Here is a 16,686-nt window from a genome sequence, read left to right as displayed (position 1 = left end):
GTGAATCGCGCTTACGACGCCGTCGTACGCGCGTCGCTGGCTACGACGTCTTAGCGCATCTTAGCATAACTTACGATCGCGTTTGTGAATCCGACCCCTGATCCTTTATGCCCATCAAGATCTCCTCAGACGGCACATCAATCAGCTCTGAAACTGGGATGGCGCCTCTGCAAGTGTTCAGTGCTGTGTGCAATAAATCTGAAATCCCTTTCCCATCATTTCGTGCGCGTTCAGGATACGTCCACATACTTTTTGTTTGCTTATTTTAAATGGAGGTATCTGTCATGGTTCTGGTCACACCTGGGGAAAGAAGAAGCTCGGGGGAAAACGTGCAGAGGTGCGACCTAAGGGGCACGGACAGAGGTGCACGGGCGATTGTGTTCTGCGAGGGAACGAGGACTCCTGGCTGTTCGTTGGCATCGTCGTGGAATTCAACCGCCTGGCTCTTGGTTCGAACTTCCACCTGGTCCTGGGTTCCTGGTTCTGACTGCGGGTTTGCCCTACCATGTTCTGGCTGCTGGTGTGCCCCACCGGGTTCTTGCCTCTGGTTCTGGATTGCTTGCTTGCTGGCGTTGCACTGTCCGCCCCCGAGGGTTCACAGTAAAGTTTCTGCTTACAACCTTGTTTGACTCTGTCTCATGCTGGCTTCTATCCGAACTACCCTGAGGGCTCTGGCGTCCATGTCCAGTGTAGGTACTGTGAATAGACCCGCTGTCACGTAGGTTGACTCACATCCTGTCGCATGACAGTCTCCAAATCTTATGCGTTGGATTTCAACGATATTTTCAGACCGATGCCACGACTTGTTTGATGAAAAAAGGTGACTTTCCTGTACATTTTTGTCTTTGTGAGTGTCCGAACCAGAGAGTACGATGTATTTCGCAGTGAAGTCTGTTGATACAATGTATAAAACTGTGGTCGGGGCGTTTTGCCCCGATATCAAAGGAAAGAAAAAAATTGATCCATGCAGAGGTGCTCCTACCCGTCACCCGCACTTCACACCGAGAGATGTGGGAAGGGCTCGGAGGTTTAGCAACCCATCGGCAAGGGCTGGACCGATGTCCCGACCGCCACTGTTTAAGTGTCCTACCCCTCTCGTCTCGCCCTTCATCCATAAGTCTCGCCATTCATCTCGTGAGCGCGGTACGGATAACACCTCGGGACTCGGAAGTGGGGTTCGTGATGGCGCCATCTCACCAAATATCTGCATGTCCCCCCCTGCTGGGCCGTCTTGCACAGAAGCGCATTAGAAAGCACGGTGCCGAAGCTCTCTCACTGCATGTGGAGAACATGTGGAGTTCATCGTGTCGTCCGAGCAAGGGACAGCCGTTTACTCTACTTGAGACTCATCATGACGGCGCAGGGAACTGACGCGATCTTGGGTCGGCACAGATAGTGTGTCTACTTTCTGGAATAAAACATTCTACATGTGGGGTGTACGGTTTCGGCTCTGGCGAAAAAAAAAAACTCCCCAATGGACATTATAAAATAAGCTTATCTAGATGTGGGTCGTATGAACTGGATGTACAACCTGTGTCGGAACCTGATCTGATACCCAAAGCGCATGTGTGCGGACTCAGTACCTATTATGATTCCAAGCAAGCACACGTGAAATGAATTAGTTTTCGTCGTTCTTGATGAATGTTGTATTTGACCTAGAGTGTAGAAATAAGTGAGTGTTTGCATTTTCAAACGCGCGACACCAACTGCTAGTGGCAAAAGGGAAGTTGAGGAAATCAGCAAAAGTGGCTGGGACAAATGCAGGGGTTCGCGCAATACGCGTCTGAGCGTAGCAGATATTTTATTTGTGTTGTTTGTGCTTACCGTCCCCTATAGTGGTTTATGCAGAATTTCAAGCATGTTGGGGTGTTTAAAAAATTGGGGAAATAGAAAAGTCCCCATCATGGGAGTGCGCAATTAAAAAAGAGAGGCGATGACGCCAAAGATTTGAAGAGGGTGGAAGAGATCTGGATAAATCACTGTTTTTTTTTTAATTTTCACACTTTATGATCAGAAACGGTCATTTTGAGGTAACAAAGATTAATTGGGAATGGCACACCTACTGGGAATAGTTTCGTCAGGCGCCTCATTATTCCATCGGAGGGACTATTCAAGGACAGCAAAGAAACCAAGGGTTAATCGTATGAGAAGATTTATTTTCTGGCTCATGTGTCTCATCCAGTGTCACTGCCCCCACCCCTCCCCACTCAAGCATGTTCCATTACCTGTCACTCAGATGACCATAGCGGGCATCTGGGAGGAGACACACGTTGTAGAAGGTATCTTCCTGAATTGAAGTGCTTCCAGTCGTTCGAACACGTCTCTGGTATACGTTTTTGTCTTTCTGTGCGGGAAGGAACACTCTGCGGCTCTACTTAATCATTATGCGATAGATAAGAACATATACGCGCGGACGCGCGACCGATACCGGGCGGAGTCATAGCGCTCATTTTTTTTTGTTATTTTGGTTTCGTCACTGGTCATCCTATCCCATTTCAGAGCCAGTCAAATCCTGCTGACCACCTGAAGAGAAAATCTGACCTCGTGCTTTGAGTTGTTGATATTGCTGCCTCCTGTCGACTTCCGCAGTCCTTGTTCTTTTTACAGTTTTTTTTTTCTCATTAGTTATCTACTTGACACAACAGCAGTACTTGAGCAGATTAACATCGACACTGCGAAGTCATGAAGCAAACGTCTCCCTTTCAACTGCAGAGTGCACGCTGCATGACGAACGTCTTTCTTTGGACAGCACCAGTACTGTTTAGTTGCCATCCGATGCAGCAAGGATAGGAAATGGAGGAATAAAAATAAAAGAAGAACCAGCTCTGCACGCCAGAACACCTAGATAATTACAAAGTCTTCTATGCCGGCACCAATATACGTATGTACTTCTAAGAGGTATGTGACATGAGTTATGTTTACCTGGCTATGCGTGCGCTGTTCACTGTGCGCAGGAGCTCTGCATGGCTGTGTTCTTGATAGTTCGTCGCCCATCTTGTCCTCCTGAAATAGATGATACCTTTACTGTGCGGCTGTTATACTGCGATATTTGTGAGGGTTTCTATTCCAGATAATTGTTTACATTAAACAAAGCTGTAAGCTAATGCAATTAAATGGAAAGCACCGTTCACACGTGTAAGTACATTGGATTGAAAATGCTTTTGTGATGATCATGCTTCCTTGAACTTTTATGCTTTTTGTTTATTTATGTTTATGTTTATTTATTTGAGCATACTACAAATTTCCGGGGCACAGGTGGGTGGGGGGGGGGCAATAATAGTGAGTAGAAATGATCAGAAAAGCGAAGTGCTACATTTTTTTAAGGAGTATACAGATATGAGGCGTGGAATACATCATAGCTGCAGTCTGTCAGTCCAGGAAAGGAACCGCATAATGTTTTCTTCTTTTGTTTTTTGCGCTGAATGTTCACGGTGGGAGACTACTCCAATTGTGTTTGGTACATGGAAATAAAAAGTATAGGTAACACTTGATGTGTGAATAGGCACTTTTGGCTTAGCGAGCCGGAAGGTTCTTGGAAAAAGTTCCAAAGTTTGTCTTGATCTTCCGCAGCGCCGGAGACAAAACGTTATAATAAGAGGGACGAGATAGCACGCATGTAGGCGTTCTATACCGTCTCTACTACACTGACCTTGTATCACCATGTCCTGTGCAGTAGAAAAGTCGATATAAACATGTGCCAACTTCCCTGCTACACCCTCTCGTCCAAAGTTTGTCGTTTATTTTCCGTCCATAATGTTGCATAGAAATTTTAATCCACCAAGCTTAATCATGCGTTGCCAAATAATGTAACGACAACGCGGCTTTTGTAAGGTAAGATGCTCCGTGAATCTCTCGCTGAACTTCGAAATGTCCTGTTTCCTTCACACCTTTCTGTCGTCTCTGCCTTCCTCTTCTTCTACTAGCTGACATATCCCCATCGTTCCCTACAACTATCTAAGCTTTCTTGTTGCTGGAGCGTTGTTACCGAGAGCTTAATAGATCTCAAGCCTGCAGCGAACCTGCGAACTCATCGCCTTCCATTGAATAACTGCATTCCATCTGCTTTCCATAGAATAACCATTAGCATTGAAGGTTCGGAAAAAGTGTCCACATCTTGGCGTGACGGTGGAAGTGTCTTCGAGTGTCCACAAGTGGATTGGTGGCTCAAGACCGTCACGGTATTTTGTCCGAGAGACTTATTTTCTCGATGTTGCCTTCATAGTAGAATACATTAGCATGTTTTAGTTTTGCAATTACATCAAAACCAGCGCTACCAGGGTGTCCACATTGGACATGACAGACTGCCCTGTCTTCTGCGCTCTCCAACTTTCCTATGCGTTAACTGTTTAGAGCTAATTGGAGTGAATATCATTATATTTTTCATCATTAAACTCTTCATCCGGCCGACAAGTCAAGAACATCCGTGCCGTTGGCGTTATCAAAATCAAAGACAGGAGTAAATGCATTAACATGCTGTCACGTTCCTGAACAGTGATGGCTTCACAGCAAAATGGCTGGTCACAGCATCAACAATTTTAGACATAAATTTTTCGTTTAGTGCAACATCATCTTGAAAAGAAAAAAAAGGACTTCCCTGCGGCCTCCACATGTGGCGCTGTCACCGTGGAACATTGACGTCTCGCCGAGACGCACTGTTAGTGCCGACCAAGATCGTGTCACTTCCCTACGCCGGGCTGATGAGTCCCAAGTAGGACGAAACAGCTGTACTCGGCTGGGAGTGCACGATAAATTTGTAAACATATGTTCAACGTGCAGCCATAGAGCATTAGCTATTTTTTCTTTTTGTATATGTACTTGCTGGCTTGCACTGCGGCCTCCACATGTGGCGCTGTCACCGTGGAACATTGACGTCTCGCCGAGACGCACTGTTAGTGCCGACCAAGATCGTGTCACTTCCCTACGCCGGGCTGATGAGTCCCAAGTAGGACGAAACAGCTGTACTCGGCTGGGAGTGCACGATAAAATTGTAAACATATGTTCAACGTGCAGCCATAGAGCATTAGCTATTTTTTCTTTTTGTATATGTACTTGCTGGCTTGCACTGCGGCCTCCACATGTGGCGCTGTCACCGTGGAACATTGACGTCTCGCCGAGACGCACTGTTAGTGCCGACCAAGATCGTGTCACTTCCCTACTCCGGGCTGATGAGTCCCAAGTAGGACGAAACAGCTGTACTCGGCTGGGAGTGCACGATAAAATTGTAAACATATGTTCAACGTGCAGCCAAAAAGCATTAGCTATTTTTTCTTTTTGTATATATATATATATATATATTTATATATACCACTTTTGTCCTGACGAAGACAGTGCCACTGTCGAAACGTCGACCCCTTGCCCATTTTACTTTTTAACGTCTCCCTATGTAATAAACTAGCGTTTGTAACTTCCCTAAAATCTGTTACCGCGTCCTTTTTTGTATATATATATATATATATATATATATATACTCATGGAACGCTGCGACAGCACCAGAGGACACGTGTTTCGCCGTGTTTGCGGCGCATCGTTCGGGATTGGCAAACCAGGCGTCACTCAGCGAGCGATATACACCTGGGAGGGTGACTGAGCAGTCCTCAACGCCACAGTGCAAGCCAGTCAATTATAAAGAGGGGAAAAAAAGCCATTAAAGAAATAAGTAAATGACGCTAGACGTGTTTGAAATATATATATATATATATATATATATATATATATATATATAAGGGGAAAATTAGCAGGAGCTCTTTGGCTGCACGTATAGCATATGTTTGTAAGACAAACGTCGCCGTGCCAGTACTGGACAGCTGTTTGGGCCTTCTTGGGCCTCGAAGGCCGAAACAGCTGTCCAGTACTGGCAAGGCGACGTTTGACTTACAAACATATGCTATACGTGCAGCCAAAGAGCTCCTGCTATTTTTTTTTCCTTATATCTACAGGGTGTCTCAGATAAATCCCCGGGCTGAATAATTCGGGAACGGCGCCATCTATCGGGAAACTTTCTTTTTTGTTACCATCTCTGAGATATCGTCCACCAGCCCTGCAGTGTAAAATTGATGTGCGCACTTTAATTAATTAGCTAAAAATAAAAATCAATTACCCGGAAATGACAGCTTTCAAAGTACGCGTCCGATGGTGCCGCGACATCTACTACACCATTGGGGATCTTGAGTACATACCGCTCAGAGGAAAAAAAAATCATCGGGTCTAGTCATTTTCACGAGTAATTAATTAGTTTCGGTTTACATATTTTCCTCGCGTAGGACCGCAAACACAAGTTCTTTCACATTGCTATCCGCCTCGGAATTACGTGTTCTTCCGCATGTTTGGCAGCAGGGAGTGCTGGTTGAAAAGTAACAGCCGCAGAACCCGCTTCGCCAACCTTCCTTCCTGTTTGTTTTTCCTACGACCAGGATGTTGTATATAGATAGGGAAAAAAAGACACCAGAGACTGAAGTAGGGACTGGGGGACAGTTATTTATTAAACTGACATTTAAACTAAGGATCTGGGGAAGTCTACGTTTCGGCAGAGCTTCCGCCCCCTTCGGGACCGAAGAAGGTGGGCCCCCTACAGATGACGCTCCGACGGTAATGGGGGAACAACACTGGAGCCCAAATCACTGTTGTTCCCCCATCACCGTCGGAGAGTCATCTGTACGCTTCCGGGGCTTCGCTACAAACTGCCAATGGCTCACCTATCCCCACGTTCGGTGAGCGCTCTATGACGTTAGATTTTGGCCTTAACCGCACGTTTCGGTGGGTCTTTGTAGTTGCGAAGGTCATCCGGCCAATCCTCGGAGCAGATTTCTTGAACTACTTCAATATTCTTGTCGAGGTGCGCAAGCGTCGCCTGGTTGACGCCGTTACCTTACCTTCTGTCACCGCCCGTTCTCCTCCTTCGTCTCTCTCTGTGCATACCGCCATATCTCCGTTGCCACGAAATCGGTTCGAAGCAATATTACAGCACTATCCTACCTTAACTCTACCATGTAATCTACGTCTTCCTCCAAAACACCACGTCACGCGCTGCATTGACACTGACGGGCCACCTGTTTTCGCTCGGCCTTGACGCCTTCCACCTGACCACCGGGCAGTCGCTCACAAAGAGTTCGAGCACCTGCTCGAACTGGGGATCGTACGTCCATCTGCAAGCACGTGGGCATCCCCTCTTCACATGGTCCCTAAGAAAACGTGGGGTTGGCGACCATGCGGGGATTATCGTGCTCTGAACCGTATTACACGCCCGACAGATACCCAATCCCTCATATTCAGGATTTCTCGGCTGGTCTGCACGGAGCCGCGTTGTTTTCAAAACTAGACCTTATAAAGGCATGCCATCAGATCCCCACGAATCCTTCAAGCGTTCAGAAAACTGCCATCACCACTCCGTTCGGGTCGTTCGAGTACCTGCGTATGCCCTTCGGTCTACGAAATGCTGCCCAAACCTTTCAGCGGTTGATGAATCAAGTGCTGCGCGGCTTGCCCTTCGCTTATGCCTACAAAGACGACGTTATCGTTGCTTCGGCGAGCCCAGAAGAACACGAACGTCACCTCCACCAGTTATTCGCCAGGCTTTCCGAATATGGCATCGTCCTAAATGTCGCCAAATTTCAGTTTGGTGTCCATCAGCTGCGGCAACCTGAGCAGGGACGTCATGATCCTCCCCATGCGCACAATAACCGCAATCTTTTCCGTCGCAAGGAAGTCGAGACAGGGCATCAGCGCTGGCGTGATCCCGGCCTTTGCGATGTTGTGGCTTGAAGTCATATTCCTGGAGGGTCTGGAACCAGCGTGCGACCTGTCCTTCAGAATTACGGAATGTCAGCAGCCACTGCAATGCAGCGTTGTCCGTTCTTAAGGTAAAGTGGCGCCCGTAGAGGTAATGATGAAAATGTTGGACCGACTTTACGACAGCTAAGAGCTCTTTACGCGTGACGCAGTAGTTTCTTTCTGGCTTGCGGAGTGTTCGGCAGAAGCATGCGATAAGTTTTTCGTCGCTTCCTTGTGTTTGCGACAGCACGGCGCCGATTCGTGTTTGGCTGGCATCGGTGTCTAGGATAAAGGGAGCGTCCGGTAGAGGAAAGGCAAGTATTGGCGGCAATGTCAGGCGGGACTTCAACGCAACAAACGCTTCACTGCACGCTGCCGACCATTCGAAATCATGTCCCTTGGCCAGAAGCTGGTGTAGGGGGTCTACCAGTTCAGCGAAGTGGGGGACGAAGCGACGGTAATAGGGACAAAATCCTATAGACCTCAGAAAGGATCCGGTCTGAAGCAGTGGGCTTGGCAATTGCAGAAGCTTTCAGCGGAATTTTATCAATACCTACTGAGAGGACGGAAGAGACATTCGGCGATCCAGTGCTCCCCACAAGGAAGTCGTTATCCGAAATCGCAGCATCGAAATCAGGGTCTGCACCTGCCGGTAGTCGAGACACGCCGTCCGCATTTCCGAACTGGGCGGTTGGCTTGTACTGAATGTCAAAACTATGACCAGGCAGGTAGTACTGACTTGCCTCTGAAGATATTTCTCCATTGCGTCCTTGAACGACCTCAATGCTATCGTTTGAAGTTTGAAGTCCTGTTCAACATCGTCGCAAGCTCTAAATTTCGACAGCGTATCTTAAGTTTTCAGCGAATATGACGCCTGGTTATCAACTGCAGCGTTGCTTACTGCCTTTTGAACCTCTTCAGGCTTTCTAGCGAAACGTGATCCTTCATGCTGCTGCCGTCTGAGTCACCTCGCGTCACAACTATGTTGGAGCCTACGATCTCTGCAGTGTAGTGGTCTCTATTCTCTGGCTCTATCTAGCTGTTCATTCGGAATAGTGGTCGCTCTAGAAACGCTATTAGGCATCGAAGGAATATTCTTGTCTCCAACCTGAAGCTTGCTTCCAGTATCGAAGTCCTTTAGAGCAGTCTAGCTGTAGTCTCGAGAACTATTTCGGAAGAGGAGTCCTCTGCCAGACGTTCTTTACCCAAACATAGCAAGTAATGAAGTGGCGGTGGCGTTATAGCTCTTATTTTGAAGCCATTTCAACATTTGCCGTTCCCCTCTTATTGCTACTTACGCTATTTCATGAGCGAGGTCACTGGCCCAAAACCAACATTCCAGTTTCACATCTAAGCTCCTGCATTGCTTCTACCCAGGCAGCACGAACCCTCTGGGGAAATGATGGGAACGCAATGGGAGCTTCGGCACTCAACAGGCGATAGTGCTAGACTGGATCCCAGCGGCGAGGGAATGGAGGAGGTAGAGCGCATCAGAAGATAAGGTCGTCGCCTTTGGTGCCCTGATCATTTCCCGGTCTGGTCTGCTTTTAGTCATGTAAACAATAATATAGGATCGCTCCCCGATGCTGCTCTGATTACTTCCTGGCCTGGACTGATCTTAGTCATGTGACCAATATAAAGGATCGCTCGCCGATGCTGATCTGATCACTTCACGATAGTCAGCCACATGACCGGGGTGCGGCAACGGATTTCTCATCCCAGACTCTCAGGCGCCGAGTATTGCAATCACGTGACCGACAGTTTCGAATCTGGCCAGTGATGTTCCAAGGTATATCTAAACAGGTAGCGCAACTCCCATAGGCCCCTGTGTGTTCAGAATGACGCCATGATAGAGACGGTCAGCGCCATCCATCCGTGGCGCGGACTACTACGATTGTAAATAAATGGCGTCAGAGGTGACGTCAGCAGTATGAATAATAAGTAGTCCATAATTGGCTATGGCACGGTTTTGTTCGCGCACTTCGTTTGCGTTGTATTCCCTTTTCCTCACCCGTGCAACAGTACCAGACGAGAACACAGAAAAAATAAATCGTATCTGGTTTAATGAAACATATCAATACGAAATAGATATAGTTATCGCATATCTTGACAACTCCAAACAGAAGGGCACCGTGATATCACACAGAAACGAGGAAGGTTCACTTAAGCTCGATTTGTCACCTAGATTCACTGCACACGCAGTGATTAGACGTTTGCATTTATTCAATGAGTGGCCATTGCAACAAAACGTGACATCGTTGGTGCACAGCTGATTCCTGCTAACACTCACGCTATCGTGGCCGCTTGTCCCATGAATTTTTTTTCGCGGGGCCAACAACAGGGGATGCATTGTATTCATCAGTTCACACGTGTTAATCTTTGCCTACAGCTTCGAGATGTCAACGTCGCTACCTGTTTAACTAAAAAAATATACGAACTCCGCATTAGAATGCACGGACACACGGCACGGATACACAGATGCACGGATAAACACGGCGTGTTTATCCGTGCATCTGTGTATCCGTGCACGCCCACGCCCACACGCCGCATGCGCAAAGGATACGCAAACGGATGCGCAAAGCAGGATACGGAAACGTACTCGGGTGGTAGATGATTTCGTATATGTGCACGAGTGGGGCAACAGAAAGTTTCTCCTTGACAGGCCCGTTCATTTCGCTTTTTTTTTTCGTTTGAGGGGGGAGTGAGTTTGTCAGAGTAACTTGGAGAAAGTTCCAAGTTCTGTTGTTCGATTCTCGTCTACAATCATCGCAGGCTGAGTCCCCCCCCCCCCCATGACTTGAGATGAGAGATGACACGCGCACCGCGCGTCTAAATCCCTTGTTATTACACGGTGAACGTTACAAATTCTGTTTTAGCCGTGCATTAGGAAGCTCAGGTGTCGCGCATCTTAACGATAAGCAGTGTGGGAAGGTAAAGCGGGTAGGAACACTTTATTACAATTAAGATGAACAAGGCTTCCGTGCACAGCCTGCACTTCATCAGGTTAAAGAGTAGCCATACAACAGGACGTATATATACCAGTAGAAAGGGAGGCAGTCAGTGAAACAGAAAAGCAAAAACAGAATCGAAGGCACTTATGTAGCTGAGGGGGTTGAAAAAACAATACGTAACATAAGTAAAAAGCGGAAAGTAAAAAGCTTTCAGAAACGCGATTATCCGCCCAAACTGATAGAGAACGCTCTATTAAAATGTACTTTTTTGCAGAGAGATATTTTGCTGCCCCATTTGCCTATTAAACATCGCGATGATATCGCGTTCGTCACCGTCTACAACAAAACATTGAACACCGCTAGATCCATTTTTGAACGTCATCTGAACGTACTGCGCAGCGACGAAAAACTTCCAAGATATTTTGCCAACTGCTCCAGTTGTAACTTTCCGCAGGTCTCGCAGTATTCGCAACATCCTCACCTCCTCGCGCTTAATGCGGCAGCAACCCAGTTGCTCTCCTTGCAATAAAACACGCTGTCAAACATGTCATTTCATAAACCCATGTACATATGTCAGTCTCTAGTAACGCTAATTCCTTTACATTCAAGATCAGACACTCTTTACACTGCAATTCATTTAATTTATGCTATTTTATTATGTACAAAAAATGTAACGTCCAATATATTGGTCAAACGTCAAATCCATGCGAGAAAGATTTTATGGCCACAATTCCGACATAGTCAATAATCGCCCGACCCCTGTCTCTGTACACTTCAATGCATCGGGACACGACTTTAATACTCATCTATCAGTGGTACTCCTTGAATCCGGATATACAAATTATGTAAAACGAAAAAATCGCGAATCCTACGTGATCTCTAAATTTTGCTCCCTTCAGCGACATAGGTTAAACATATACAGCGTGTCCCAGAAAAAGTGTCATTGAGTTCTAATAAAAAAAAACTACCGCACCTAATATCATGCGGTTAACGGTTTCACATTTCAATACATCATGTATTGAAATGTCTGGCGTTGTAATTGTATTGTAATTGGGAATGTCTGGTATTGTAAATGTAAATCTGACATGTAAACCATTAGCTTCAGGACTAACCTTCTCGTCGAGCCGCTCTTCAATAGCGATGGAAACTACCTGTGAGTGTGCTGAATCGTGACACAAGTCTTCGCTCACCACACCAAAGCTGTGCGTTTCAGTGCCAGCTGTTACCAATCATGTGAATATGGAAATATGTTTTTCCCCCGTGGCACGCTTGTATTTCGCTAGGCACGGCTACTGTCCAGTTTTGAGCGAAATCGAAGTGCATTGTGTTTTACATGCCAGATGATTTACATTTTCAAAACGGCTCGCCGCTCGCCCTGGCCCAGATGGAGGGGCGAACCATTTTGAAAGTTGGCATATGTTCTATGAGCTTTCCAAATCTACTTTGCGAGCGCGACATGGCGGTTTGGAGGAACAGGCCAAAAGTACGTGTGAGAGGACCCGTGAAATAATCAAGCACCATGCCACGACACCTACCTTGCGTTCATCCAAGCAAGGTGACATACAAGTGTTACAATTAAAATATGATATCGTGCTTGCAAAAAAAAAAAAAAAGAACACCTATGACGTGTCTATTTACTTCATGAAAGCGCTGAGGACGTAGCTTCTTTTAGAATACAAAAGAAAAAGGAATGGGCAAATGTATACCGCATTAAAGTGGCATACAAGGTTCGGATGCGTGGCAAAGCGAGACATCGGAAAGTGGATGCCGACAATGATTCATAAATGTACCACGTGCAATGAATACCGCGTACAATGAATGAAAAGTTTCACGGAAACAGAGTGAAATCATTTGCCGCTGTCACTGCAAAATACTATTTTCATTTTCGCAGTCTTGTGAATATCTCGACATAAAGTGCCACTTTTGCTTGCACAAAGTTGTTTCTTTTCTTGTACGACATCGACAGCAGGCTCGCCATCCCGCCGTACCGGCGGCCGGGCTCCGACACGTTCGTACGGAGAGTAGGGCCGCGTTGTAACACGCTAATCACCAGTATACGCCTTTTGAAGCAGAATTAAGAATTTTTTTGCGTTACATGAAATTCCTAACATCGAGCCATGTCCTGGCAAAATATAAATGAAATGAAGAGGTGCTTTTTTGAGAAATACACGCGCAAAATCCATGTTTTTTTCGAAATATGCCTAAACATTTGTCTATTTGCAGCACTTAGCGCTAGGAGTTATATGCAGGATAGATATATCAGATGACAGAACATTAAACTCTGAATGAAATGATAATAAGAAACATCTACAGCTAGGAGCAAGAACCGTCGAATTTGGAATAAAACAGCGCGCGAGAGCATCGTCGCCGCTTTTTACACAACACAGTGCTGCACCTGTGCGCCAACATTTCCGCTCGGACTGCTGGCCTGTAGGTATACTAAAGCAGAAAAAAAAAATCACTACGATATCTTTTAAAACTCAGGAGATATACACATGCAAACACGGCAAAACTGCAACACTCGAATTCAGGGCCGGATTTCTCTTTTTTTTCTGTACGGAATACGGTAGAAATTATTAATTTTATCCATGTGGATCATCATGTACAATGAGCATCTCAATGTAAAAAAATAATTAAAGTCCAGGAGGTCCAATGGACCTCCCTGTCTGAGCTGACTTGAAACCGACCTACAATTCTTGCACGGTATAACTTGAGACAATTCTGGCTAAGCGTTTCGGTGACTTCCATCTTTCAACAGTCTAACTTAACTGGCAACGAGTCCCAACTTCTACCTCTCTTCCATATAATCTCCGTCTAGTGAATATTTGTGAAGTACATAGTACATATGCGGGACTGATGATTGTATACTTTCAATTTAACACTCATTTCTTCGCTGCTGGTGAAGTGATGCCAAAAAGAACGCATGTAGCTGGTGACTACGATGCAATAAAGTGTTTTCTACAATGGCATATTGATTTTGTTGTTAAAATGCTCTTGGCTGCACCTCGGGAAATCGTTGGGGTACCTGCTCGTTCCCCACGACACCACAATGGGCTGGAACCCACTGGAGAACTAGCCTGTGGCCTGCTGCGTAGACAGTGCGGTAAGCCATTAACACATCTGTGACTAGGAGTGCGTATGGGTCTCGTATGCCGGAATTTTCAATAGCTTGAAGTGCAGATTTGGAGTCTGTGAAGACTGCCCATTTCCGCGGTGTAAAATCAGCGATGTGTTGTAGAAAGAAAATGATGGCTTAGAGTTCCGCAGGTGTGGAGGAGGTTGGATGTGAAAGGCGTCGTCCGTGCACTACGCCTTCGGATGGTATGACGAATGCTGAGGCGGACTTGTTGTTTCGGGATGCGCCATCGGTATATGCTGCCGTAAACGTAGAGAACGTCTCGGTAACCAGAGCATGAAAATGGGCTCGTAGGACTTGAGGTGGGACCTGATCTCTTCTTTCCAGAAGGTTTGGAAGGCTTACAAAAGTCGATGGTACCGGTAGAGACCAGGGGATTTCCGGCGGTATAATATCCTAATAATATTCCGGCGGTGAGAGTCTGGCGTGTTCTCTGCGCCACTCGATAGAAGTCGCCTTCAGAGCGGTGTCGAATTTTCCTGAGGAGCGGGTGACGGGGAATGTGAACACGCAAACGTAGGAAGTGCCGAGCTGTTTAACGTTCACGTAGAACCTCAATCGGGAGTTCACCAGCTTCAGCCACTACTTGCCGTGTTTCAGCCATTCTTGGATCTCCGAGGCAGCGACGACGGCTTCGAGCAATGAGGGACCGAAGGGCATTTAATGATGTTGTTGATATCCTGTGCAGAATAGGAAGGCTGTAAAGCACAGTCGCCCTCACCAACGCCGCCTGAACTGCGAGCAGGGAACGCTGATCACAGCCCCATTCTGAGCCAGAAAGATGTTGAATTACGGGGAGCCATCGCTGCACTTTAGTTTCAAGGTGTTTAATGTGGCGAGCCCAGCGCAAGCCCGAGTCGATTACCACGCCAAGGAAGCGGTCGAAGCGTACCGGCTCAAGCTTCTTTGCACCAACACATAGAGGGAAATTGGCCATAGCTTTGCGCATGAAAGGGAGCTCGACACACTTTTCGGGTGAAAGGTCCATCCCAAGGTGCGTGAGGTACGTATGGATATTATTTAAAGCGAGCTGCGTTCGGCGCTGTTTGGCTGGGCGTGATTTTCCTACTGTTCAAAGGTCGACGTCATCTGCATACACGGAAGACGACTTTGCGAAGAATTACTGATTGTAGGCCGGCCATCACCACATTAAAGAGTGTCGGACTGAGAATACTGCCTTGGGGGACCCCTTGAGGAACAGGATGCTGAGTGCTTTGGCCTTGGGACGTACAGACAGCGACAGTTCGGTCCGTAAGTCACTCTTGGAGCCAGATGAAGAGCCGACCGGATACCACAAACGAGCGCAAGACGTGCAGCGCACAAATGTGCGAGACGGTATCATATGCGCGCTTGATGTCGAGGATAGGACGATAAGACGATCCATCGATGGGCGCGAGCATGTTGGACTGTAAACACTAGGTCGAGAACTGGATCCATGGAGCTTCGGTCGCGACGAAATCCAGCCATTTCGTAAGGGAACGCACATTGTTTTTCGAGCCACCAGTCGAGTCGATGCAAAACCATTCTCTCCATTCCATTTTCCCCATACAGCTTGTCAGGCTCACAGGGCGAAAGGATGATAGGGCTTTTGGGGGCTTGCCTGGTTTCAAGATGGGAATAACCAATGCCTCCTTCCAGGTAGGTGGTAAAGATCCTTATTGCCAAGACGTATTATACACATGGAGAGCTTGGAGTGACCGCCCGTCAAAGTTTCGCAGTGCGGCATGGGTGATTTTATCGGGTCCCGGGGACGATCCGGCGTTCACAAGCTTCAACGCTGCCTTTAGCTCGATTAGTGTGAAGTCGCGGTCCATAACTTTCGGGGGACGGGGCCAGTCTTGGTGAAGTTCAGCCGTCAAACTGTGGACAAAACAGCGCTGCAGTGGCGTCCATGAGTCAGCCGCCGGTGTCGTTAGTACCACACAGAAGTCCGTCGTTTGCGTGTTTTCGTCTACACCCTTAACGATTGTCAGGGCAGCGAGAGGATTCTTTTGTGGGGGCGCCTCCTTCAGAGATCGGATTGTGCGCCAGATCTTCGTGGCCGGGCAAACGGTGAAAGATTATGGTACCGATGTACGCGGGTTTCAAGCGCTCGGTTGCCACGGTGTCCGCCCGACCATTGATGCAGATTGCGTGCGAAGTGCTTTACTGGATTGTCGAAGGACTTTGTAAGGGCCGGTGTAGGGTGGCTGGAGTGGCTTCTGAACCTCGTGAGTTCGGACGAAGACGTGGGAGCAAGTGTCCAGGTCTGGGTGGTGGTAGACCTGGGAATACTGGGAAGGTCGAGTAGAAGCTGATCGGAGGGCGTGCATGGTACTGCGGAGACAAGAGTAGCGATGGGTGGTTTTGTGCTCGGGAAGACACGAGCTCTGCGGGAAGCCGGAGGGTGGTTCCATAAACTATCTCAGCGGCAGTGCAGCCCAAATCAGACTTAAAGGCCGCGCAAAGCAACTGGGAGCTCCTCGGGCCAAGGCGTTGGCGGTGAAGCGCGGAGGGCTAGCTTGAGCTGGCGGTGGAGCACTTCTACAAGGCCGTTGGACGTGAGGTGATTCGAAGTGGTCCGAATTTGCTTGGCACCGAAGATGTCCGTAAGGGCAGTCAACAGGGCGGATCTGGACTATCTCCCTCGGTCTGTGGTAGTCATCGACGGTACACGCCGAAACGAGAAATCCCGGTGCTGACGAAAGCAAGGGCCACAGTTGACGCTGGTTCCACAAGATCGACGTGGATGTAGTCGAAGCGGGAGTCAGGTGGTAGAAAACTCGCAGGGGCCAGGCGTGTATGTCGCTGGACCTTGTTGTGCAAGCACTGTTGACAACCGCGCACCTAGTG

General features: G+C 47.5%; 1 protein-coding gene across 1 annotated transcript in view; it reads right to left on the bottom strand.

The window, feature by feature from the left end:
* Window positions 1-16,686, bottom strand: part of LOC135378997 (uncharacterized) — a 355,209-nt gene that overhangs the window by 92,257 nt on the left and 246,266 nt on the right. The window contains exon 12 of the mRNA XM_064612222.1: window positions 2,923-3,003. Within this exon, the coding sequence (XP_064468292.1) occupies window positions 2,923-3,003 (81 nt within the window). The remainder of the gene's footprint in view (window positions 1-2,922; window positions 3,004-16,686) is intronic.

Source organism: Ornithodoros turicata, chromosome 1 (assembly GCF_037126465.1).
Source record: "Ornithodoros turicata isolate Travis chromosome 1, ASM3712646v1, whole genome shotgun sequence".
In the NCBI taxonomy this organism is placed as follows: Eukaryota; Metazoa; Arthropoda; class Arachnida; order Ixodida; family Argasidae; genus Ornithodoros; species Ornithodoros turicata.
The sequence above is the reverse complement of the archived record's forward strand: the minus strand, read 5'-3'. Positions and strand labels throughout refer to the sequence as shown.